We start from the raw sequence: 26370 nt of genomic DNA, 5'->3' as shown, positions 1-26370 counted from the left end.
CTGTGGTAGTTGTTCTTTTTCCCATATATCTACAATGGTTTGGTGTAGGATGTCAGTTGCTTCTTCCGGGGCATGTTTCCACAGTTCCGCAATCGTGGAGTCTTCACCAGGAGCCTCGTTATTTTTCACTCTCTTTATGTGGCGTCTGATTTCATCGCGATTTGATGGAGAAGATGGCAGGTTTTGGCTCACTGGTTTGTTTGTTTTGATGGGGTTGGCTGGTTTTTCACAGTTTAGAAGGTTGTTAAAATACTTGGCTAAGAAAGTATTCATGGGCCTCACTTCTATGAAAGTCTTGCTCAGTCTTGTCTAGTAGTTCCTTTTCATACGTGCATTTCTCACTGCGTATATTTTTTTTTCTGTTTGTGCCTGTTGTGTTTTGTACATCTTCCAATCTTTTTCTTTTTTCGAGGTGTAATACTTTATCTAGGCATTCAGACGATACCCTAGGTCTTCTTGCCGTTATCATTCCACCACGTGTGCTGCTTCCTCTTCTTGATATCGGCCACTCCTTTTGTAGCTTGTATCATCTGCTTTCTCGTGCTGTTGAAGTCTTTTTCCACTGGTCGGGCAAGTTCTTTGTATTCATTCCCTCTTTCTCTTCGTTTTTTTGTGTCAAAGCGAAGTATGGTAGGTCCGTGCTTCTTTTTATTGAGAGGGATTGGCCGAAACTTGATTACTGATATGTAGTGATCTGAGTCTATGTTTATTCCCTTTTTTACGGTAACGTTCATAATTTCTGGACTGTATCTTGGAGATATAGCAACATGGTCTATTTGGAATTCTCCTATTGTTTTGTTTGGGCATCTCCATGTCATCTGTTTTCTTGGTAAGTGACGAAAGTGTGTTGACATCAGTTGGAGGTTGTGGTTATCACATAGTTCAATGAGGCATTCTCCATTCTTGTTGGTTTTTTTTGTGTGCTGGGTAGAGCCCAACAACTTTCTTGTGTTTCCGTTCACGTCCTACCTGTGCATTAAAGTCACCCATTAGGATCTTGACGTGGTGTTTCGGGATTTTCGCTAATCTGGCATCCAGGACGTTCCAGAATCTATCTGTGCCTTACAGGTCATTTTTGATTTGTTCATTAGTTGGAGCATGTGCATTGACTAGCGTATATGTTTTATTTGCACAACGTAGGGATAGTAGGCTTAACCTATCATTAACAGCTTCAAAATTTGAGACTGACCTAAGGATTCTGGTGTTGACAGCAAGATAGGGGTGTTTTTCATTACTCTCTTATGGTATTTGCTCTTGAAGAGCCGATACCCTTCAGACTCAAACGTATCTTCGTCAGTGAAGCGCGTTTCTTGCAGAGCCATTACTGCGATTTTATTTTTGTGGAGGTCATTGGTCAGCTGTTTCATCTTACCAGTTTGTATTAGACTGTTTATGTTGAACTTTACCAAAAAAGTCTTAGATTGGGTTTCAGCTTTCGTGACTGTTCAGGATTTCCGAGACGTCCGACTCGTCTTTAGCATGATGTTGCATCCCCCCCCCCCCCCACCCCACCCCAGAATCCGAATGGGATGCATGCGTCGCTTGTCGGCAACGGTGGATTTCTTTGAAAAGTTGCCACCTGGGGTATTAACTTCATGTCTTTGTTTTACCATCATGCTTGAGAAGCTTTAGCTTAGCTTGGAGCAAATTGCTCATTCTGAATACAACGAAGGTTGTTACCCCGGGAGGTTCTCAAGATGTTCTCCGGCTGCAGGCAGGCATTTCCTCCTTACCCGAATAGTGTTGTTTTTATTTTATTTTTATTTTTTTTGCTACGGGCTTTACGTCGCAACCGACACAGATAGGTCTTATGGCGACGATGGGATAGGAAAGGCCTAGGAGTTGGAAGGAAGCGGCCGTGGCCTGAATTAAGGTACAGCCCCAGCATTTGCCTGGTGTGAAAATGGGAAACCACGGAAAACCATTTTCAGGGCTGCCGATAGTGGGATTCGAACCTACTATCTCCCGGATGCAAGCTCACAGCCGCGCGCCTCTACGCGCACGGCCAACTCGTCCGGTTACTCGAATAGTTATGGTTTTCCTGCCAATACTCGGGTGGCTGATTGCAGTGGTTTCCCACTGGGCAATGGGTTCGCCACATCCCTACGCCACATATTATTATTATTATTATTATTATTATTATTACGATTATTAAATATACTAATGTAGGTAAACCTTATGTAAATGTGTAATGCATCATGACACTGTTCTGGCTGCGCCATTTTGGGTTTCTAATCTATCTTTCATGCGAGGTGTTCGGAAGTTTGAGGCACGACTAGTAGCTTGTAACATCACGTGTAATTTTGTGAATACAGAACATGATTTAAAATAATGTGACATCACATTGTAAGATGAAAGTTGTTTGTTTGTTTGGAGTTTTTGGGTTTGTGAAGTATGATTGTACGTGTTCGGTGTTGATCCAGCCAATCCCAAGCTGCCATTCATATCAATTTATATAGATTGAGTACAATCTTGAAACCTGGCTGCCAACTGTATTGTCTACAATACTTCACGACATGGCAGCCACGTGGTTAAGCTACCTTGCTGAGCGTGTGCGGTATAGGTTTAATAGTCTTCTGTGTAGATGTAATTTTATTTACATCCATGTGTTGGTTAGTATATAGTTCGTCTGTGTACAATACCTCAGTATAGTTCGTGAAAGACAAGTGGCAAGAATGTGACTCGGCAAATGAATGGCACCGTGGTCTCGATCAGCCATAACATCCTTCCTATGCCAGTAATTAGCCGCGAATAATTTATTTCTTTTATTAATAATAATAATGTACATATTCTTGTTTTAGTGTCGCATATTGTTAGTAAGTGCATCCACTATCTTAGTGATAGTGAAGTTGATACTATTTTGAAGCTGTTACAGTTTGAGATTTTTTTTTTTTTTTTTTTTTTTTTTGTCTTCTGTTTTTTCCGTCCACATATTTGTCAACATTAGATAGGATATCTATAGCATGTTCAGTGACGTTCGAATGTTCAAGCCATCTTATAGCACAATATTTCATAGGAAATACGTTTGAACCTGAATAATGTGTATAATCAGCACGTCTTGCAGGAACGTAACAAAACAAGAAGGGAACAGCACAAAGAAACTCTGCAATATTCCACTGAGTTTCTTTTACTGACATTTTATATGAATTGTGCACAGTATGCAAGCCACAAGGTCCAATCCATTGAAATTTGTAAGGGTTCTTTAGATTGAGTCCTTGCAGTGCATGCGAGAAAAAAAAACAACAAAAAAACAAAAAAAAAACTAGGAGGTGTAAAAAAAAAAAAAAAATACTAGGAGGTAGAGTGACCATGGAACACGGAATCAAAATAGAGAAGTGCATACCTCATTATCAGGATATAAACAACGAACTAAAAGATCCATTTGACCCATCTGAAAAACTTTATTCAGTGACTCGTCAAAACCAACGGTGAAATTTGTGCACTTACTACACATCTCAAGAACTTAATTATGAAAATAGGGAGCCAAACCATGAGTGATTGTATATGCAACTTTTGTTCTGTGTAATTGAACTTTCGAAGCGATTTCAGAGTCTGGAAACATTACTGGGAACAAACGTACACTAGCTTCACTGGCACGTAAAGAATGGTGTTGCATGACAGTATGCATGCACCATATAATCTCAGCTTTGGTTACTTGTTCTCTTGAAGGATAAGTCTGTAGACATTTCATCTCTGGTGAACCTTCTTTAATGGGAGGAGGAGGAGGAGGACATCATATGTGATAGAATTCGTTGTGGTAGGCAGAGGACAATTTGTGTTTGCGGCCAGGATATTAAGACCGCTTTGTTGCTGAAATAATTAGAAGAAAAGAAGTGGAGGGTGGTGGCAGAAGGTGGACAGTTGTTGGTGGCTATAGACGAGGAAATTTCTTCGCTGAAACAGTAATGGTAATCAATTTTTTAAAATATCAAAGTGAATTGGACTAAATTCAACTTCCAAGTTGTGAATTTTTTATGCACATTAATTACTCATTTATTTTTTGGATGTTGCTTTCAAAAAGGTTTTTTTAATATTACTGTCATAGCTGGAAACTTCCTTTATAATTTTATTTTTTTGTCGTTGTGTGTCAGGGAAAAAACTGGTTTTTTATGTCTGGAAAACAGGGAGATGTGGGGGATTTCAAAATCTGTATTTGGTGGACAACACCCTGGCATTGTGAGAAACACCACGGGTCTGGGCGTTGCCTGTGATTACTACCACTATATGAGCGACACCGCGGGTCTGCATTGCCCGTGATTCTCCATGGCTAAATGGTTAGTTTGCTGGCCTTCGGCCACAGGGGTCCTGGGTCCAGTTCCTGGCAGAGCCGGGAATTTTAACTGTCATTGGTTCATTTCGCTGACACTGGGACTGGGTGTATGTGGTGTCTTCTTAATCATTTCAACCCCATCACGACGCGCAGGTCGCCTACGGGAGTCAAGTCCGAAGACCTGCCTCGTTCGGGAATAATATTTCAGGTTCCCTATGGTAATTAACATCTATATCATCTAAAAGCCATATGCCATTCCATTCTAGTACCCTCTATGTGAGGAACACTGCGGGACAGTACGAGTTCCTGTGATTAGTATACCTATATGACGAACACCATGGATTTGCATTGGCTTTTAGTGGCTCTTTAATATGAGAAACACCATAAGTCTGTGTTACCCGTGCATATTACATTACCTGCGAATACTACCACAATGTGTGAAACACTGTACGTCTGCGTTGCTTATGATTAGTACCACTATATGAGAAATGCCATGGTTCTTACTTTCCTAGTTATTACGAGGGGCTGTTGACCTGGATTTTGGACCCCTTTAGACAACAAGCGTCATCGATTCCAGATTGTGGTTTCGAAGCAGCCCCTTGGTCAGTATGTGCTATTGTTGTAAGATAGTTTTTGGTAAGATGGGGCATTGCGGGTCGAAGCCACTGATTTTTTTTAAAGTTCATAATCATTGTTTCTCTCTTTTTTTTTTTTTGAATTCTAGTGAGTGGATTGATTTTGGAATTATTTTTAACTTTCAATATTGTGAACTAGATATGCTGATTATTTTAAATTAATTTTCATCCATTCATTCATCACCACGTTTTGAATTCTGGTCAGTGGACGAGTTTTGGACTTTTAAATTGTCATTATATTTCATCTCATTTCGTACCAGTAGGTGCCGATGACCTAGATGTCATGCCCTTTTAAACAACGAGCACCATCATCATCATCACATAAATGGATCCACTCCTAAATCGGTCCTAATTATTTCTTCTGAGCCCATGACGGGCTGAGTGCTACATTCAAGGCAGAAGTGACTGGGAAAACTAATATGAAAGTAATGTTACTTGTGGTTGATCTGAAGGTATAGGAAAATAGTGAGAGAAAAGAGCTGGGTTTATGGAAGCAAAATGGTGAAAATTTCAAGTATCCAGGAACTGTGATTCAGGAAAGTGACAAACTTAATAAACAAAGTAGAAATGCTGGGAATGCTGGGTTTTACTGAAGAGTATAACAAACCCAATTCAGAGCAGGGAAGGGCCACAGAGATAGAATTGAATTTTGTACAAGAGCACTGTGTATCCATATTGTTGTATACACGAAAGAAAAGTGGAAATGAAAGTAACAAAAGCAGGTACAGGCTTGTGAAATAGTTTGAAGTTGGGCAGCTGAAAGAGTTAGTGGAGAAATCCCATACAGGGTAGAAAAGAAAGAGTAATATTACAGTGCATATATGAGGAGAATAATGTAATGAAGGTATAATGGGGAGGGTGTTTAATAAGAAATGAATGGAAAAGCACTTAAGAGAAAGACCAAGAAATGCAATACAGGACTTAACTCATGACTCTTACTGACAGTCCTGTGAACATGAGCAATTTCAGTTATCGTGAAATAAAATTAAACCCACCCTGTTCTTTGGGTATCGGTATGATGTATGGATTAACACCGTCATAAACTGAAGATTTTTACATTGTCAGTATTTCCAGAAACGCAGATTGCTCATGGGTGTCAAATGGATAAACTTGCTGCGCCAGGAAAACCAAGCATGTTCTCGGACATTCCCGGCACTAGGAGCCATGCAATAAAATAAATATTTGTTGTGGAGTTGAATAAACATCTGGGATTTTAACCCTAAGTCTAGACCCGAAGTCTGATTCATTTTCTTGGTCATGGACTGTTGTTGTATAGCAGATTGGATCTCACTAAAATATGCAGTGCATTTGAGTGTCAGGAAACAAGAGCATGAAGAAATTGCTCTTTCCTCAGACAAATTTAGTTTTTGAATATGATTATGTTCTAGAGACCAAAACAGATGTTGCAGCTTATATATATAAAGCCGTTGCTGGTTTGGTCCTAATATAAGATGGGAATATTTACGTTTATTTTTTTAATGTTCAAATGTCCTTTTAAAACCACAGTCATTTTATTTGCGCAGTATGACATTTATACAGTTTATATCATTTCCTTCTAGTACTGGCTTGTGCAGCAAGCATGCTTTCCATGAAATTAACTTTTAAGCCAGCAAGGACGCAACTAGTGCAATATCGACTCTGGAGACAACTGATGTTTATGAACTGTGTTCAACTGCTGGTAAGAAACTAAAGCCTAGTTGAGACATTTCAAAAGAAGAAAGCTTTAAGAATAGATTTGAAAATTACTAAGTAAGAAAGAGGTCACAGAAATATGTTTTGAAAAATATTTCTGGAAATTTCAACATGTAAAAGGCTAGTTTAAAGGCAGTCAACTCTAATAGCAATGAAAAATGTAAAGTGCACAAAACATGAAAGATCAGAAGTTATATTTTACATAACTTATATAGTGTTCAGCTTTTCGATACAATTATTAGTTTTGGAGAGATGTGACATTTCCTGTTTTGATCCCATTAATATTGCTATGCCACTGTATAGTAAACAAATAATGTTATGTAATGTAACCTAAGGCAGTCGACGGATACCTCTGAACTGAAATATAGACTTTCAAGAAATGCTGTCAAGCTATTTTCTCGTGATGTTGAGACAAACATGCTGACTGTCTCAAATTGAAATTAACATATTTTTGTCTTTTGTATATGTAAACAAAGACAAATGCAAAGTATGGGTTGAAAACGTGAGCATTCAGACGAAATTAAAATTTTATTGATATAGAGAACGTAGGAGCATCTATGGCTCAGGCGACAGCACACCGGCCTGTCACCGATTTGGTCTATGGTTCAAATCTTGATTTATGAATTTCATTTTCCGTATTGACATTTCCTTTTATGACTATGGTTCAAATCCTAGTCACTCCATGTGAGATTTACATTGGACAAAGTGGAGGCAGAGGCGGGACGGGTTTTTCTCTAGGTACTCTGGTTTTCCCTGTCATCTTTCATTCCAGCAACACACTCCGATATCTTTTAATTTCATATGTCGGTCATTAACAATTGCCCTAGGGGAGTGTAGCAGGCTTGGGGAGCTGACATAATTCCTATCCTCGCTGCTAGGTGGTGACTTCATTTATTCCTCTCCTGATCTGGTCAGATGATTGGAGACAGGCTGTGGATTTTCATAGATAACATGCAGACTTAAAGTTTCTTGACCTTCAGATCTGCAACAAACAGTTACGTTGCACAACTCTTCACAACGTTTTTCCCTGTGTAAGTCACAGATTTAAACTAGGACATAATGTGTTTCTTTCTTTCTTTCTTTCTTTCTTTCTTTCTTTCTGGTTTTAGATAATTGGTGTACTAAAAAAATGTATTTGTGAGAATCTGGTAGCTTACTGGTATTTGACGCAACCTTGTCCTGTGCTAACTTTCTGTTTCTACCAAACTACTGCATCCTATATCTGTTGTAATCTGTTTTACTTCTTGCGGCTAAATTTTTCCAAATCTTGATCCTCTTGGCAACATGGTGATTTCATTTTTCGATCTGATCCACCCATCCCACATTCATTACTCTTTATGTAATACCATATCTTAAATATTCTATTGTTTCTATGCTAGTGGACATTTATGTTTCACTTTCATACAGTGTCATGTTCCATACAGAAGTCTGCAAAAACATCTTATTGGGATGCATATCTATGTTTGAAGTGAGCGAATTACTTTTCCTGAGAAATGCCTGTGCTAATCTGCATAGTAGGAGAGAGAGAGACTATAACATTGCGTCATTCCTTTCTGTGTACTTCTCTTATATAGCCCTCGATTCTCACCACTGCAGTAAGATTTTTGTACAAATTCTAGATAGCCCTTCTTTATTAGTGTTATATCCCAGCCACCTTTAGAATCTCAAGCAATTTGATCCAGTCAGGGTTGTCGGAGATCTTAAAAAATATCCATGGGCTGGTTTTTAATTTAATCCTCTAAGACTGGATAAGGAATTAGTGTTGCTTCACATGTTTCTACATTTCTTCAGAGGCCAAACAGATCTCCCAACTTGGCTTCTGCTTGTGTCTCAATTTGTCTGCAAATAATGTTGAAATGTTACAGGTGTGAGATACTAACCTAATGGTGTGGTAGTTATCATACTTGATTGCTTTCTTAAGTGTAAAATATTTTTTAATCAAATAGCATTTCACCATACTTTTCTTACTTTCCTTTTTATATAAACTTTATTGCGCACAAGTTGTGCAATATTAGGATACATTAATCAATACAGAGGTCTATGATTGATCTCATACGATTTTTACACGACATCGTACGTGATATCGGTCACAATGTTTACCACAGAGTTCACATATGCACATCGAGTCTGGGTCGTGGTATGTCTTCGACCTACAGGGTAGCCATGGACTGCCATGGAATTTATAAAATGTCTTAGCTCCTGGTTTGTGCCTGTCCATGCTCTGTTCATGATGGCCTCTGAAGAGTAGAACTCTGGCCATATCTCCTTCTTATTCTTCTCCCTCTCTAACTGCAGTTTCTTCCAGTTGTCTGTACAGGGCAGATTGAATTTCCATATCAGGTCCTCTATTAGAAATGTTTCTCTCGCGAATTTGTACGCTAGTCTTGACTCGTACTTTGAAATTCCGAGGGCTGCTTTCAAGAATCTGGCTTTCACTTTTTTCATTTGTAGTAGGTCTTTATAGCTTAACTTTTCCCATGTTATCTCTATTCCGTATGTTAGAATAGGAACGATTTTGGCTTCAAAGAGGGCTAAAGCTGTATCCAGGGAAAGTTTGCTTAATGACATGTCGTAGATCGCTTTGGTGTTGTGTGAATTCTGAATGAGTGTGCTGTTGTCTGCACCGTTACACCCAGATATTTGAAGCTGTTCGTAGTTTGTAGAGGTTCATGTTTGAGGTAAATTTTGTCTCTTGCGGATAGGCGTCCTCCTTTCCTGAAGACCATGTGCACAGTCTTTTCTGCATTTATTTGCAGTCCGTTGTATTCAGCCCATGTTCCTAGAGCATTTATTCCTTTCTGGAGTTTGTTAGTATCATGAGAACCCATCACCATGTCATCTGCATATATATAAATCTTGAGGGACGGAGCGGAAGTTCTTATTGCTTGGACCACGTCATGTATGGCTACGTTGAACAGAAGGGGACTAAGGGGGTCTCCTTGTAACACTCCGTTTGTATAATAGCTTGCGAGGTTGTTACGTTGTCTGAAATTATGATGGTGTTCTTACTCAGGATGTTGCGTATCAAGACGCTTAGTTCCTTGTTTTGTTCCACCATCTGTTCTAGCTTGGCGCATGTTAAGGTCCTCTTGAGATTGTCGAACGCTTTTGTAAAATCGACGAATACTGCGTGGAATTTTCCTTTTGGGAATCTTATTTCGATGTCGTCTATGAGGTTGTTGACTGCACGTAGGGTGCTTCGGCCTCTCCTGAATCCAAATTGTTCCTCTGGAATCTTTTTGTCGATTTCTTCTGTTGGTCTTATCTTCACTAGATTCGTCAGAATTTTGAGAAACTTGTTCTCTAGCGTGATTCCCCGGTACGAGTTTGGGTCAAGTTGCTCCCCTTTTCCCTTGTATAGCATTCTAATTTTCGAGGTTTTCCAGCTCACCAGGATTTGTCCTGTATACAGACATAAGTTCATCATGTTCGTGATTGCTGGGATTAAAACTTCCGAGGCTGCTTTGATGTGCTCGTTAAATATCCCATCTGGGCCTGCTGCCTTCTTGTTTTTTAATGTTGATATAGTGTTTCTAATTTCCTCTGTTGTGAATCTTCTGATGTCATCATATTGTCTTGTTATTTCAGGAGCTTCGTTGATCCTTTGTGGGTTTATGATGTTCGTGAAGTGAGCCTCCCAGATTGGCATCTCTATTTTCCCCATTGTCTGTGACTGTCGTGGCTTTAGAATAATGTAGGGGTTTTCTTTTGCTTCTTCCACCATTCTTCTAGCCTCGAGTTCTGTAAAATCGTCTTGTTTCTTCTTTAGAAGGTTTTTATATTCTTTTCTGAGTCTGTGATCAGGTTGTCCTGATTTTGATTGCGTTTGGCCACGTGAAGGGCTGATATAACTCTTTCTCTCTGTATAGCATTGTTGATCGAACCATTTCTTTGCCTTTCTCTCATTTATTGTGGAGGTTTGGCTTTGATTATGTTTTCTAGCGCTGTTGCAGCAGCATCTAGGTCCTTTTCCTGAATCTTGTTTTCAAGGACGGTAAGCTTGTCTCCATTTTCGCGTATTTTATTCTCGTCTATCTTTCTGGAGGATCTTTTCGTATGGTTTGTTTCCTGTCGTGTGCCTGTAGACTCTTTCAATTTGAAAGTAATTGTCACTGGGCAGTGTTTCTTTATTGGTGTCACCGTGTCGGAATATAACACCTTATGGTCCGTTACTTCTAGATCGTTGCCTTTGTACAGGATTATGTCTATGGTACTGCTATCATTATGTGCGAAGTATGTGTTGTCTTCTCTCTTACTAACCAGTGTAAATCCCTCTTCAGCCATCATCTGTAGTAGTTCCCTACTTCTGCAATCATACTTATCTAGCCTACAGTTTAGGTCGCCTGCTTTGGTAATACTTTTTCCCGTGGCCGTCTTTCCTAGAGCAGTCATCATGATTGCTATGATGTCTTCAATCGGGGTCAGTGGTTCGATGTATAGGCCTACGAAAGTCTCTCTCTCGGACTCCATTATAATGGTGTCTTCTTGTCCACAGACCCAAGATATTCTTCGTATCATTGGTTTGTAGATATCCCATGTTAATTTTTGTGCTTTAGCTAATCTATTTGTTATTTGGATTTAGATTTTTTCATTTAGGTTATGTGTTATTACTTCTCCAAGATATTTAAATTGAGTTACTATTTTGATTTTATTACCATTTATGGTAACTTCTTTTAGCTGTGTTGGTTTTTGAAATTTTGAGGCCAATTTTATGTGTAATGTTTTGAAGTTCTGATATCTGGGTTTTTGCTTCTTTTATGTCCACTGCTAGTAATGCTAAATCGTCAGCAAAACCCAGGCAATTTGTTTTGATTTTTTGGCCAATCTTTATTTTGGGGGGACATTTCCTATACCATTTCCTCATTACCATTTCTAGAGCACTGTTAAATAATAGTGGTGAGAGCCCATTTCCCGGCCGTAGTCCAGTTTTAATTTCAAATGTCTCTGATGTTTCACCCCTAAACTTCACTTTTGATTTGGTGTTGGTGAGTCAATTTTATCATGTTTATTAATTTGGGGTGTAGTCCAAGGTGTCTTAAAATTTTAAACAGAGATTCTCTATGGATGCAATCATAAGCTTTCTTGAAATCTACAAATGTTATCACCCTATCTCTATTTCTTCTCCTGTTTTAGTCCATTATCAACTTAAGACTCATGATCTGATCAGGACAGCACCTCCAGGGTCTGAAACCTCCTTGATATTCTCCTAGTTCTTTCTAAATTGTAAACTTGTCCCATTAAGGATGATTATTGAAAATAGTTTGTATGTTATGTCTAGGAGCTAGATTCCCCTGTAGTTATTAGGGTCGGTTTTGTCTCCTTTTTTGTGCAGTGGATGAATGAGGGCTGTTGTCCAGTGTTCTGGTAGTTCTTCTTTAATCCAGATAGAGACAAGTTGTTGATGGAGGGCAACTTTTGCTGATGTTCCTGCATATTTCCAGATTTCCGCAAAGGTCTGATCTTCTCCTGGCGCTTTGTAGTTTTTTAATTTATTCAGAGCTTGGTAGAATTCCTTTATCGTGGGGGGATTGATGTTCTCTGGTGGTGTTTTTATCGGGGTGTTGGTGTCCAAATGAACTGTAGGTTTCTCACAATTTAAAAGCTTGTTGAAATATTTAGCCAGAATTTCTGCATTGTCTTTATTGTTACGGGCCAGCTTATTACTATTTTGCCTTCCTTTCTCACATTCTTATACTTCTCCCATTCATCAATCGGTTCTTGTATGTTATCTCATGATGTTTAATCTTTCCTTCCAATCACTTCATCAACAGTCTTATTGATCTTGTTCCTCAATACATCCTTTTTTCTAGTTTTTTTTCACACAAGCCCTGGGCATCTCAAGATGTGTGAAATCAATCAGCCTCTTCTTGTCAGATTTTGCCAAATTGTTATCTCACCAATTTATTTTAATATCTCTTCATTTATGATCTAGTGTACCATATCATCTTAAGCATTTTTCTGCAACACCACGTTTCAAAAGCTTCTGTCTCACTTTTTCTGTAACAGTTTTCCATGTTTCATTTCCATATGGTGCCACACTTCACAGAAACATCCTCAGGAAATCATTCTAGCGTACACATCTATGTTCAAGATGTGAAAATTCTTTTCTGTTGTACAATCTGTTCACTAACACAGCTGGTCTTGAATCTCATGTGGCCTTCTTACATGTCTTCAAGATTGTATGCACTTTTCTGGTGTGATTTTTTAAAATTTGATGGTTGTAAACCTTCTAGCAAGGTAATAAAAAATAACCAGCAGTGGTCTGAAATACTTGACCTTGGTGCCTCAATGCTTTCCAGTTATCTTATATGTCTCTGGGATGGATCTTCCACTTGGTGTTATAGCAGTCTCTTATTTTGGCCAAGGATGCAGAGTAACTATATTGTTCTAAAGTGAAACGGTGATCAAATGGTATTCTATTTCAAGATGGTTCCTAAGTTGTACTCCCCATAAAACAGTAAATCACCACTGCATATACCACCTGACAAGTCATTGTCCGGATACTTATTTTTTCTTCTTTTGACGGAAGGCACAGATTTGCATTTTAGATCAATTTGATTTCTAAGTATGTGCGAAGCCCTTCCAATGCAGACCAAAGTGAACTTTATGTAAGGTTTTGTTCTGAAAGCAAGATGGTTTGCACAAACCTTACTTATGTTGTAAGAAAGTAGTTGATTATTCTTGTCAGTGTATGTTTGGACCCCACACACTTTCCTGTGGCAGTCCATTTTTCTGAGTCGTCATCTCGCTTTGCTGTTCCTGACACTCGGCAAAAAATCATAATTCTAATTTTGTAAATTGCCTTCTTAATCGTGTTCATGAAGTTGCTGCACTAAATATTTCTGATTTTTTTTTTTTTTCCTGAAGTATTTCACTAACACATCTAGTGATTACATGTAATTGCTCCATTACCTGGCTGGAATAGTGCCACCCTCGAGCTTTATGGACATGGTCCTCTTCAGCAATGGCGAAGATTCTGGAAGAGCTTTCTGAAGACATCTGAGGTGCTGAGGTGCTTACTGTCTCGCCAGAAAAGGCAGATAGGTGCCAGCAGCTGTGTAGTTACCACCTGGACATAATGAAAGCTTGCTGGTATGGAAGTCCCTAAACAAGATACGATTGGAAGTGGAAAGATCCAGGGAAAGCTTTTAAGATGTGCGGGTTCAGCACAAGTGATACAAGGTGTGAATGTGGACAGAAAGAAACCTCGAGCCACATGCTCTAGTGTCGTCTGTGTCAACATCTTGCACAGAGGAAGATCTACCCACTTAGAGTCCATTGGACATGGTAAAATACTGGGTGTGTGTAATATGAAGATCTCACATGTCATGATTTTTAAGTTTTCTTCAAACTGAGTTGTACATTAACCCTTACCCCTGAAATTAAAGTTCTCTTTGTTGTCTCTACTACTCGTATTTTAAATGTGAATTTCTATCCTATATGACCTGTATTCATCTTTCGTGATTTTGGAGATAGTACTTGCTCTTAAATGATGTATTTAGGCTATAAATGTTTATAGCAAGCTATAATGGAGCAAATAAAAGCAATATGTTCAATTTAAGATGAATTATTTTTACATTATTATTATTATTATTATTATTATTATTATTATTATTATTATTATTATTATTATTATTATTACTATCGTTATTTTATACCGATTGGTTTCGTTAGTAATTCCACTCAACAAATTATCGGTTAAAAGCAATTCAGAAACTCGTCATTCAGTCCGATTTCATACCTCGCGGTGGTTTGTAGCCTGAAACCGCTGTAAAGAGCAATTTCTTGAAATCGGGACCTGTTGATATATAATTGCGCCAGGCGTCAATCTGCCGAGTTAGGGCCGATGACCTTCGCTGTTAGGCCCCTTAAAACAACAAGCATCATCAATCTGCTGAGTTATGGTACACAAGCCGATCATCGTCAGTTCACTAGTGGGCGCCCTCAAATGCTATTAGATATATTCTTTAGGGTACAAGGAAGAAGTAGAGGTGCAAAAATACTGGGGTTTTGTACAATTACCTGACATATACAACAGTGAATAGTACACTGTATATGACTAAAAGAGCATGTGGTGATCATGTTTGTTTACTATCGCTCAAGCCTTTGTGTGCGTGAGTGGACTTGGACACAGCTGATGTCTACACTGCCATCTAAATAATAGGTTATTGACTGACTGTCAAATAGTATCTGGATTTTATAAAGTTCCACGCTGAACCAAAAGATGGCAGTACAGTATAGCATAGTGTATTTTGTTGGCTAAGAGACGGCAGACGAGCGGTGGTCTTTACAATATCATGTCGGGACTCTCCCGACAGATGAGGTGTAAGGGTTAACTGTAAATTTGTACGTTTTCGACTCGAGAATAATAATAATAATAATAATAATAATAATAATAATAATAATATTATTATAATAATTTATTGTTGTGACATACCTTTATGTAAAGGAAAATCAATTTTACACTTCATCAGAAATATTCAAGTATTCTGGGAGTATTAAAAAAAATAAATGCACAAATAATACCACAACTTGTTTCCTGCACATTGCTTGCCTGCAATTCCGGTTAAGTAAAGATGTTGAAAAGGACCGCTATTTTCTTACGTGCACATTTCTACATGCCTGCACATGTTTATTTTTTTGGCTGCATTTCTTTCAAAGTTGTTATCTTTTCAAAACATTTAGAAATATTTTTAGTTTGTTTAATGAATGCAGATTGATTCTGTACACTTTCTTTTAAATAACTCCACAGAAAAATTCTGGAGAAGTCAAATCTGGGAAATGGGCTGGGGAAAGGGGACACAAATCTTCAGATTATTTGATCACCAAAAAAAATCGTGCTACATCACCAGGGTCTCACCAGTAGTATGGCAAGTAGTGCCAATTTACTAGCACAATAGGGCCATGAATTGTTCCACAGTATTTTTGTATTTAGCACCAATTACCGGACGAGTTGACCTTGCGGTTAGGGGCATGTAGCTGTCAGCTTGCATTCGGGAGATACTGGGTTTGAGCCCTATTGTCGTCAGCCCTGAAGATGGTTTTCCTTGGTTTCCCATTTTCACACCAGGCAAATGCTGGGGCTGTACCTTAAGACCTCAGCTGCTTCCTTCCCACTCCTAAGCCTTTCCTATCCCATCATCACCATAACACCTATCTGTGTCGGTGCGTCATAAAACAAATTGTAAAAAATTAGCATCAACTGTTGTATGAAAAAGCAGTTGTCCATTGATCGTTCTTCGTGATATTACGCATGATGAAAGATTTTTTATAAATTATGCAGTACCTCATGTAAGGTATGTGGGTTTTCAGCTGCCCGAATTCTGATGTTTTGGGAATGAATGTAACCACTGAGGTGCAACCATGCATGAAAATGGTATTGTTCAGAATGACTTTGTTTCATGTAGAGATATGGAACTTCTGGTAGTAACGGTGGCTTTTGCTTAATCTGGCATTTTAAACTCCAAGACGCCCATCTCCGTAGCATAACGGTTAGTGTTAGCTACTGTCCTCGTGGGCCTGGGTTCGATTCCTGGTACTGCCAGAAATTTAAGAATGGCAGGAGGGCTGATAGTAATTGAAATGGTATATGCAGCTCACCTCCATTGGGGGTGTGCCTGAAAAGAGCTGCACCACCTCAGGATGAGGACACGAGTTCACTTTTTTTACTCCAGGACAACCTTGTTACGATACGAGCGTAGCTTTGTAACCTTCAGCACTTTTTGTGAGGGCTTGATTGATTATCCAAGCTGTTGTAACAAATATATTACAGATTTCCATGTAGATCTCTGTGTGCTGCTGGATATTGCAAATGAAATTCTATTTGGTTAACATAGGTCTTCCACTTCGTTGTCTATCATTCACTGAACCCGGCTCATAAAACCGGCATATAAGATCATACACAGCGGTTTTACATGGTCTGGATACATCAGGAAATTCATGTCTCCATTTTTCTATACACCTGTCATAAGATTTCCACTAAAAGTAACCCTTCAACACGATCTGCATATCGCACTATAAAGGCATTGTCGCCAGCTTGACCTTGTATATCTTGCTGTGTGTTGTGGCAACTGCACTGTTATGTCAACACCACAGGCTTTTCTACTAGGTCTGAGAACATACCACAACCAAGCAGCTTCAGTTTTTCAAAGTTAGAGGGTGCTGACTTTATAGAACACACTCCATTAGAATGTTTGATATTCCCCAGCTTTAAAATATACGATATAAGCTATTTTGTTGGAAGGATTTGTTGTTTATGACAAATATTTTTATCTAATATAAAGCAGGTAGGTGGTTTTGAATTTATTGTTGTCCCTCTAGACTTAACTAAGTCATAATGAATTCAAGATCTTTTACCAGATATAAGGGAGGACTTAAGTATGAAATGTGAATTTTAAGGCTTGTGTGAAATAAAAACACTGCAGAGCATTTCATTACTGTGAAAGATTTTTAACATGTACAAGATAAAAATTATCTTTTAGCCTTGAGAGGCCTGCTGTTGAAATCTGTGATGATCTGCTCTGTGCCATTTCAATCCAAGCTTGACTCTCCAACCTAAGTTTTCCTTTTGTTCTTTTTATGATTTTTAAAATGTTTTTAAGATGCTTACTATGCTAATGTTATTCCACCTTTGTGAGAAATGAAGATTGTATTGTTTATGGGGAAACATTGCTATTGCGAGAAGTATTTGTACACACAAGAAAAGCATGCAATATATATATTGTTGGACCTTGGGTGCTTGAATTATTAACATTGTCTTGTGGCTATTCCACCTGTACAGCATATCATGCGTCATTTGAGCATGATAGTAAAGTAGCACCACTTTTCTTCCTCGTATGTGATAGTTGGAGTCTAGTCAGTTTGCTTTCTCTCTTTCCCATCTCTGTAAAAATCCTCCATGATTCTATTTTATGATGATTTACTAATTTTAAAGTATGATTTTTTTAATTTTATTGATATCTGATATTAACAAGTTTTATTGTTTTCAGGTGTTTGTGTGTTTAGTCACATGATTTTGGTTTTGCACTGTTCCAGTCTTGTGAATGTGGTTTTTTTTTTTTTCTTTCTGTTTCAGTATAACACAATAACTTTCCTGTGTGCCTATTTTCTTAGCGCATTGCAATTGCTTTATTATGTAGGATGTTTTTTGTAGATGCAAACAGTGATGGCAGCCAGTGTTTTGTAAGGAACTGCCGTGGAAACTTTGTTGTGATCGTGAGCTTACAGGCAGGGGGTTTTCCCACATTGTAATTACATTTTTTGCATTTTAAAGACCTTGTCTGATCTTATAACTTTTATGCTTTCTTACAGAAAGAACAGTGAAAATTCATGTAGGTAGGTACAAAAACTCTGTAAGAGTATTGTTGTTGTGATCTCTGCTTGTAAGCCCATTTGGAACACATGGTGAGATTCCACTGCAGTTTTTATGTGCCTTATGTGAATTTTTAGTTTGATAATTGGCATTTTTGTGGTCTAGTTTCAGAACATGCACAAATGGAATTATTTTGAAGTTATTTTTTTGAATTGACATTGTTGTTTTAACCTTCAGGTAGAAACAGTCAAATACCAAGTACTGCAGTATGTTTTGCCTGTAATATCAAAGAATATTTCTGTTTCTGAGTTTTTCTGTGTTCTGTTTTTGATTGGTTTTTTTCTTGCCCGCTCGCTCTAGCCATAACTATTGGCCGGCTAGGTTATGTGTGCCCCCATGACGTCGCTCCTCTGTTACAGCAGTTTGTTCGCCAGTGGTGTGTAACCCCTTTACTTTATTATTATTAATTATTATTATTATTATGATTCTCATTAATGTAATTTTCAATTAGTTTTCTTTCTTTAACCTCCTGTCACTGAACCAGATAAGATGTTTAGAATTTCTTACTCATTTCAGTTTTGATTTTTCTTTTCTAATATGATTTTAAAGCTTCACTTTTATTGAAAGACAAATTTGGATCTGAACAAGTTGTGGGTATTTGTTGTGCATACTGCAGTGTCATTTTTGAAGTGTTAATTGTTTCCGTAGCAGTAATTATACCTTTCAAAGTGTGAATTAGAAAATGTAAACAGGTGGGGAATTAGTATTTCAATTAAAATTAAACCTTTTGTGAAAACATTCAAAATTCAGCTATATAGCACACACTTTCAAGCATGAATTTCTCTTCTAGTTTAATGGATTGAAATTTGGTTGTTGATTAGTGTGATCAGTGTAATCATTTGGACATCCTTGTTGAAAGTGGAGTGAATATTTCAAACTATGGAAATGACATTGGTTACAGAAAGATAATTTATTCTGGGAATAATGTTCCTGCTGAAGCAGTATGCATGAAGTTTACTTGTTACTGGCAAAATGATACTCATAGGTATCTGGAAACTCAAGGAAAAATAGTAACCGTAGAAATGATCTTTGATGTTTGAATGAGCATTTTTCTTGAATGGGAAATTATTTTGACAAAGAAAGTTGGCTATGCGAGAGGGATTATTACTTCATTGAAAGTTTTTAAAAGATTGATTATAACAACATAAATACTGTTGTTTATCTAAACTGATTTAGCTTTATAATTTGAAAACAGCAATGAATATGAATTATGATATATAAAGCTACATTGTTATTTATTGATATTCTGAGGCAGAATGTATGCAGCATACATGAGGTGCAGGGTTCATAAGTGAATCTTCTGTTTAAGTGATTTTTGTGCTGAAATCAGCTTGACTTTCAGGATCTGTAAATAAAGGCACAATGCAGTGAATTAATTTAGTATTAAAATTCACAAAAGTAGCTTTTTGTGAAAATAATGATTCCATAAAATTGAGAAATATTTTTCAGCATGTGAAAGGATAGTTATTTTTTCCCTCTGCAGAATGTTTCAGTTATTTGTAAAAGCAGGTAGCAACATAAATAGTAAGTGGAAATGTGAAGAGTTGCCTGATTTATCCCTTCGTTCGTTTTCATTGTTCTGGAAAATGGTGGGTGTTGACTTGATTTTAGAATCTACCTACTACTATGTTAGAAAAATAACTAATGTTAAGTGCAACATTAGTGAAATGATGTTTCACTGGGTATTATACTGTTGGTGAAATTAAGAAACATACCTGCCCTCATTAGAAGGGCTTACCATTTCAATATTTCACAAAGGACATCTATTATTTTCATAAGCTGTGGTAAATTTGTAGGGGTTATATTCCTTGCGTCTGTGATACACTGTATACTACTAGGTATGCCTGTGGAGTGATATCAATATAGTGGACTGAATAGAATTACAGAATATACAATAAATACAATTGCTTCCAACCTGTGCTCATCTTTTCATTGGTAGTTATGATACAAATAAATACTAGAACAGGACCTGTCTAAATATCTGATTAATTTTTATAGAAGAAACATGAGGCATAATTAAGACACATAAGCCTTCTATCGGATATTAAGTTGTGTTAATATTATAATGTTGATGTGGCCTAGTATCCCTGAATAAGACCATGACTTGTTAACTGACATCAGCTCTGCAAGCGTACACCAGTAGACTGTTAATAATTTTTTGAACAGTGAAGGCAACCAAGAGCTCTTATAATCAGAATTAGCCATTTTGCTGCTTGTAATTATAGTTTGCAGTATTCCTTTTCTTCACTTGTTTGTAATTCAAGAACTTATGATCACAGTGCTGCTTTCAGAAACTCTAATGTACTCTGTTTATAATAGTAATTTTCCTGTTTAAAATAGGAATTTTTCTTATTCAAGCTGTTACCGAAGTTTTAGCTTTGTAATTAATTGACCCTGTATTGAGAAACAAAACGTACAATATTCTAATACAACTTGTTGCTTCCTATTAGGGGATCGTGGAGAATACAAGATTATGGTTTTAATTTTGTGGTATAGCGACTAGTTCTCTTTCATTGGAATACCCTGCACAACAATGCAGGTTACAGGCGCGACGTGTACTCCAGGCTAATATCTTTTCTTATATTATCAGACAGGTCTAAATATTTACAAAAATGGGTGTTGAGGCTTGTTATGCTTTAGTATACCTGCCAGCCCTTCCAATTTAAGCAGACACTTTCTGTTTTTTAACTCTTCCTCCACTACAGTCAATAATCTTCCCCTAGGATAAATTCTTGTGTGCTTGTGTAATTTATGCAACCTCATTTTCAAGCATATTTATTTGATGCTTTACTTCGTGAGTGTATCATCCATCGCCATTGTGTATCGTGTTTCCTGCTCATCACAGCAGCGTGTGTGCTTTACAGCTGGGGATTCGAGACGGGAATCATCCTACAAGCAAGAGAAGCTAGTGCGCGCTAGCTACTAAGTTACTAGAGACAAAAGAATGAGTTTGTTATTGCGTGATTCGCGCACTATTAACATCGTTTCTGCGCGTAGTTTCGTTGGAGTTGTAGGCCACATGTTTTTTTTTTCTTGCGGTTCTGTGCTTTTCTCCCCTGCCAAAGTCTTATGTTAATAATGTACGAGACACATTGATCTGTTTTGTATGTGGTAGTTATGCATATTTCTTTGCATTTGTGTTCATTCTTACATCATAATTTTAACGAGTTTGCATGTATTTTAGGGAGTTGAGTCAGTGACAGTTTCTGGTATTTTCTCTTCACGTTGTGGCCAAGAAACATAACAAACGTTATCTCCCAGTTTTCAGAGATACCTATAAAGTTAAATTTCTGTTCATTTTACAGTCTAAAAATTATGCATGTGATATAATTTGTGTTTTTTTGAAAGTTGTACTTTGGTATAATATGATCAGAAGGCATTTGTAGAACTTCCTCCGTTATTACTCTGTTAATTTTTACAGAGTCCTAGATTGGGTCTTCGTGCATTCCAGCACTCTGATTGGAGCATTCTATTAAAAGTTTTTGGGTCCACCTTATTCAATACCTTACAATTTTGTTGTGTAGATGTAATTACAACGTCTTATATTTCATTCAGTACTAGTTTTGACGCTATAGTGCGTTGTTATCAGCTGAACAGAGGTTTTTTTTAGAAAAATAGGCAATCATATAAGTTTTTCAACATCAGTTCATCACATTTAAAATCATATTAATAACAATGGAACTGTGTTAAAAAGTATACTGTCAATTAAAATAAGGCGGCCGGGTGACTCATTTGTCGAGAGATATATTACTTCATGACTGGCTAAGATGATCTAATGCAGTAGGGTAGCGATAACCATTACTTCACAGCAGTAATTTAATATCTGTGGTATTGGTAGCATGTTCAATGTGTTTCACTTTAACCCTCTACTGTATACTGTTGCCATTAGGCAACAAATAATTTTTCACCTGTGTAAATGGATAAATATTATAGACAGAGGTAGTTTTACAGCACACCTTCAACTGTACAGTCAATTAAACACATATCCCAGTGATGCCTTGTTTTTTTACATAACATAAGACAAAACAGCCCTACAGCCAAAAATACTCCTCCCACCCCGTCAACATCCACGCGAATCAACCACCGTTTATTTTACGTGGGCCCTCCCCATCATATTACCACAGGCTTCAGGAGTACCTCTGGCTCAACCTCGAAGACATTACCGACCTACGGTCGTGCAAGTATACTTGCGCCTTGCAATACGTACCCATGGCCAGTAGGCAGTAATGTTCGGTCTTTTAGCGTAAAATCGTGAAAAATCGTATATATATTCCAATATGGCAATCCACATCACATACGAATGTTAAGCTATTAGGCCCAGTTAAGAATTGCTGGTATATCTAAAACATTGAGTGTATGTTGAACATTAAAGCTTGAAATTTTCTTCACCAAACGGAAACGAAAAATAATTCATGCACTAGAGGGTTAAAATAACGTCATTTCTGTAGGAATATTAAAGTAATCATGTATTTAACGAGTGATGTATAAAGTAGAACAGCGTGTATTCATTGTGTTGTGTTATGTGAAGCATTCTTCTTATACAGAGTGCCGCTTTTGATAAATTCGCAAATATCTTGGCATCCTCCCTCCCCATAGGATTACGGTACGTAAATTAGTAAAGAAGTTCCGCACCACCGGGTCCATTCTTAACAAGAAATCGTGCAGGAGACAAACGGTTTTAACAGAGGAAAAGCTTGACGAAATAGCTCTCTTGGAAAGAACTCCAACAAAATCCCTGTCGCGTCTCACCGTACAAGCTAATATGGTATTATCTTCTGCCCACATAGCAACAAAACTGTTAAAAGCAAAACCGTACAAACCCACCGCTGCCCAATATTTAAGAGGACCTGACAGTTTTGCTAGGATTCGGTATTGTAACTGGTTGCTTCAGTTAGTTCACGATGGGTATGTTGACAGAAAAAACTTTTATATTATAATGATGAAGCATGGCTACACTTAAATGGCTACGTAAATATTCAAAACAATCGCCACTGGTGTGCAGAAAATCCCCACCAGCTGCATGTCCTTCCACTTCATGTTGTAAAGATAGAAGTTTGGTGTGCAATAAGTGCTCGCAGAATTACGGGGCCTGTATTTTTCCGTGAAACAATAAATGCTGATCGATATATAGACCTCATTCTCAGACCATTCTTTCAAGAGCTGACAGAAGAAGAAAGGAGTAATGGTTACTTCATGCAAGATAATGTGACGGCACACACTCCTAATCGGTCTATGGAGGTAATATGAGACGTTTTTGAAGTTTGTGTGGTTAATATTATCCCCCTAGATCTCGTGATTTAAATCCCTATGATTATTACCTGTGGGGGATACTAAAGGGAAAGGTGTATGTGAACAACCCTCACATAAGAGAACTACTACAAGAGAACATTATACAAGTTACCATATAATCTCGAATGCCACCTGCCACCGATTAAGGCCCGCACCCTTATTTTGAAAGAACAAAAATTTAAAAGTAAAGTCAAAATTATTTACAGTCTTTATTAACACATATAAAATGATTAGAAGATACTAATAAAAGTAAACAAACATTTCCAGAATGATATCCAACGAGTTTATTCATCATCATCGATACCAACTTGGGAACTTTCATCACCATCACCTTCCCACAAAAAGTCATTGCTGCCATCCACAGCATTAGAAATGCTACATTTCCTAAAACTCTTCCGTATGAGGTCTCCAGGGATACGATTCCATGCCGTCAAAATCCACAAACACAGCAGCTGAACATTGCTGAATTCGACCAGTTGGCGTCAGTGTGTGATTATTTTCAATTTTTGGAAAGTGTACACTCAGTCTACGAAAAGCTCTACGATCACCACTACATGTTAATAGCACAGTTTTCTTCTTTCTGCAATCGCGAATACACGACTCGTCAATATTGTATTTCCTACCGGTGGCACGATTTCCAATAATTTCGGCTGCCCGAACTACTTTCAGTTTCTCGCTCGCAGTAAAAGATCACAACACTTTGTGGAATTCATGTTGATACTCCGAGAACGTGCGTGAGACTGACGCCAAGCGTGGAAGTAGAGTATACTGAGAGCAGAGAGAGCATTGTTGCCAAGTCGCGCTGGTGGTGATGCCCGATTTATGCGCATTCGGAAAGATAAATTTCCCAAAATTTTAAATAAGACCCACACCCAATTTTGGATGTGATGTTTTTCGAAAAACAGTGTGGGTGGTATTGAAGATTATACAATATTTCGAACTTCACACGGGCTGAGATTCACAGAGTGGCTGCAAACCTATTTACGAGGTGTCAGGTGTGTTAGACAGCTGAGGGACAACATATCGAACATCAAATGTAATGCCAGGTAGGTTTTAGACTAATAGTTTCACTAGAAATGGATTTCTATAAGTGTGAATTGCCGTTAGTGGGGAGGTATAGCGCGCATTACACTGGCTAGTGACGGGGTGTCAGTGTGCCTGCCGTGCCGTGCTCTGAGTGGTGCTGCGGAACGAGCTAAAAAAAAAAAAAAGAAAGACCTTGTATAGCAGATACCTTGGCTGATGTGGTAGATGTACACTGCTATGTATGGTGATAATATGGAATCAGTGATTTCAAATACTTGTTTCATGTCCGAATCGTACATATAATTGTAGTTACTTCGTAGCGGGCAAAACATTTCAGAACACCTTTGTTTTCATGCTCTGAAGTATGTTTACTATTCACTACAAGCACTTGATACTGTTGTAAATTGTCAACTATTACAGAAACATTTACATTGTTAAATTATGTAATCCATTTTATAAAATTTCAATGCATAGACAAGGCTATATATGAAACTAATTTGAAGAAAGCGTTGAGAAACTATTCATAGGAGATGGGAGGTTAAATGAGAGGAAATGAGCCAGTTCTGTTGAAACCCATTATGTTACAACAGTCATAATCATCATCATTATTATTATTTCTTTGCTCCAGCAAGCTGGGTGCGGTTTTGTACCAGCCTCCTCCAGTTCGTCCTATCCATCCACAGATGCTGCTCATATATGCGACACCTGTTCACATCTCTAATTTCAAGGTCCTTCATTATCTGTTTTTCCCAAACATCATGAGGGCTTCCTTTTGGTCTCTTCCCAGGAACATTGTGGTCAAAGTATGTTCGAGGAGTTCTGTGAGGGTTCATTCTTTTCATGTGACCATACCATTGCAAACTCTTCACTTCTAGAGTCTCCAGCAAGCTTCTTTCCAATCCAAGCTGTTGCCAGATATCCACACTCCTTATTTTATCCGTTTTTGTTTTTTGTAGACAAGAACGGAGGAAATTCATTTCTGTTGCCTGAAGATGACTCTTTGTGGTCCAGTAAGTGTTGTTGCTTCCAGGCCATACATCAATGTAGGTACTAGATATATTTTGTACAAGCTGATCTTGGGAACTAATGGAAATGTTTTATCCCAAAGTATTTGACATACAGCGTGATAGAATTTGGAACCTTTTTCTGTTCCTAATCTCTTGATGTATGGTATTGTCTGATGACAGAACACTACCTAAATACTGGAAGTTGTCTACAATATCCATCTCCTCATCTCCAATTCTTAGATGAACAGTTGGAGAGTTTGTACTCATCACCAAGCCAACTGTCTTTGTTTTGCTGATTTTGAGACCTAAGGTTGTAAAAGCTTCATGCCAGAGATCTAGTCTAGTTTGTACTTCTGCTTTTGTCTCACCCCATACCATTACATCATCAGCAAAAACCAGGGCATTAGTTGTTGGATCCTTTCTTTTAACTGCTTTTAAAACTTCATCCATGATGATTATGAAGAGAAGTGGTGAAAGACAACTTCTTTGCTGGACTCCACTCTTCATTTCGAACCAACCTGACTTTCCATCCTGGACCTGGACACAACACTTGGTTTCATCATATAATCGTTGAACTCGTGCTATGATGTCATTGGGCACTTTCTTACGTCTCAAACATTCCCATATATGCCTGCGTGGTGCAGGGTCTTATGATTTCTCGATGTCCAGAAAAACAGAAGTGTTTTACCTTTCTTCCAGTACTTCTCATAGAGCATTCTGATGGAAAAAATGAGGTCTGTATTTAAGTTATGGCGGCGGGTCGACATGTAGTGTTCCAAGTGCTCCGTATTTTCTTGTTGTTTATAGTGGTTAAACGCGTCACGTGTGGAAATAACAAAGTGATCTTTAATGGTGTGGTGTTCAGTGAGTGTCCTAGCGGTTCAATCCTTCAAGAGAACTTGCTAATTGTGAAAAATTGTAAAATATCGTGCTTAACATGGTGCGCCAGTGAAAATGTGTACGTGACCGCTGGTACTGGCAGTGCGCTTCAAGCGAGGCGCAGGGTTGCCAGACCACCCTCTTCAACATTTCACCTCATTCTCCTTACCATAGCTGCGTGTGGAGATGTAGAAACAAATC

General features: G+C 38.0%; 1 protein-coding gene across 1 annotated transcript in view; it reads left to right on the top strand.

Annotated features, from left to right (window-relative positions):
• Tnpo (transportin 1) overlaps positions 1-26370 on the top strand; it is a 341883-nt gene that overhangs the window by 188810 nt on the left and 126703 nt on the right. The window contains exon 16 of the mRNA XM_067145500.2: positions 18269-18344. Coding sequence (XP_067001601.1) covers positions 18269-18344 — 76 coding nt within the window. The remainder of the gene's footprint in view (positions 1-18268; positions 18345-26370) is intronic.

The sequence above is a fragment of the Anabrus simplex genome, chromosome 4, assembly GCF_040414725.1.
Source record: "Anabrus simplex isolate iqAnaSimp1 chromosome 4, ASM4041472v1, whole genome shotgun sequence".
In the NCBI taxonomy this organism is placed as follows: Eukaryota; Metazoa; Arthropoda; class Insecta; order Orthoptera; family Tettigoniidae; genus Anabrus; species Anabrus simplex.
The sequence above is the reverse complement of the archived record's forward strand: the minus strand, read 5'-3'. Positions and strand labels throughout refer to the sequence as shown.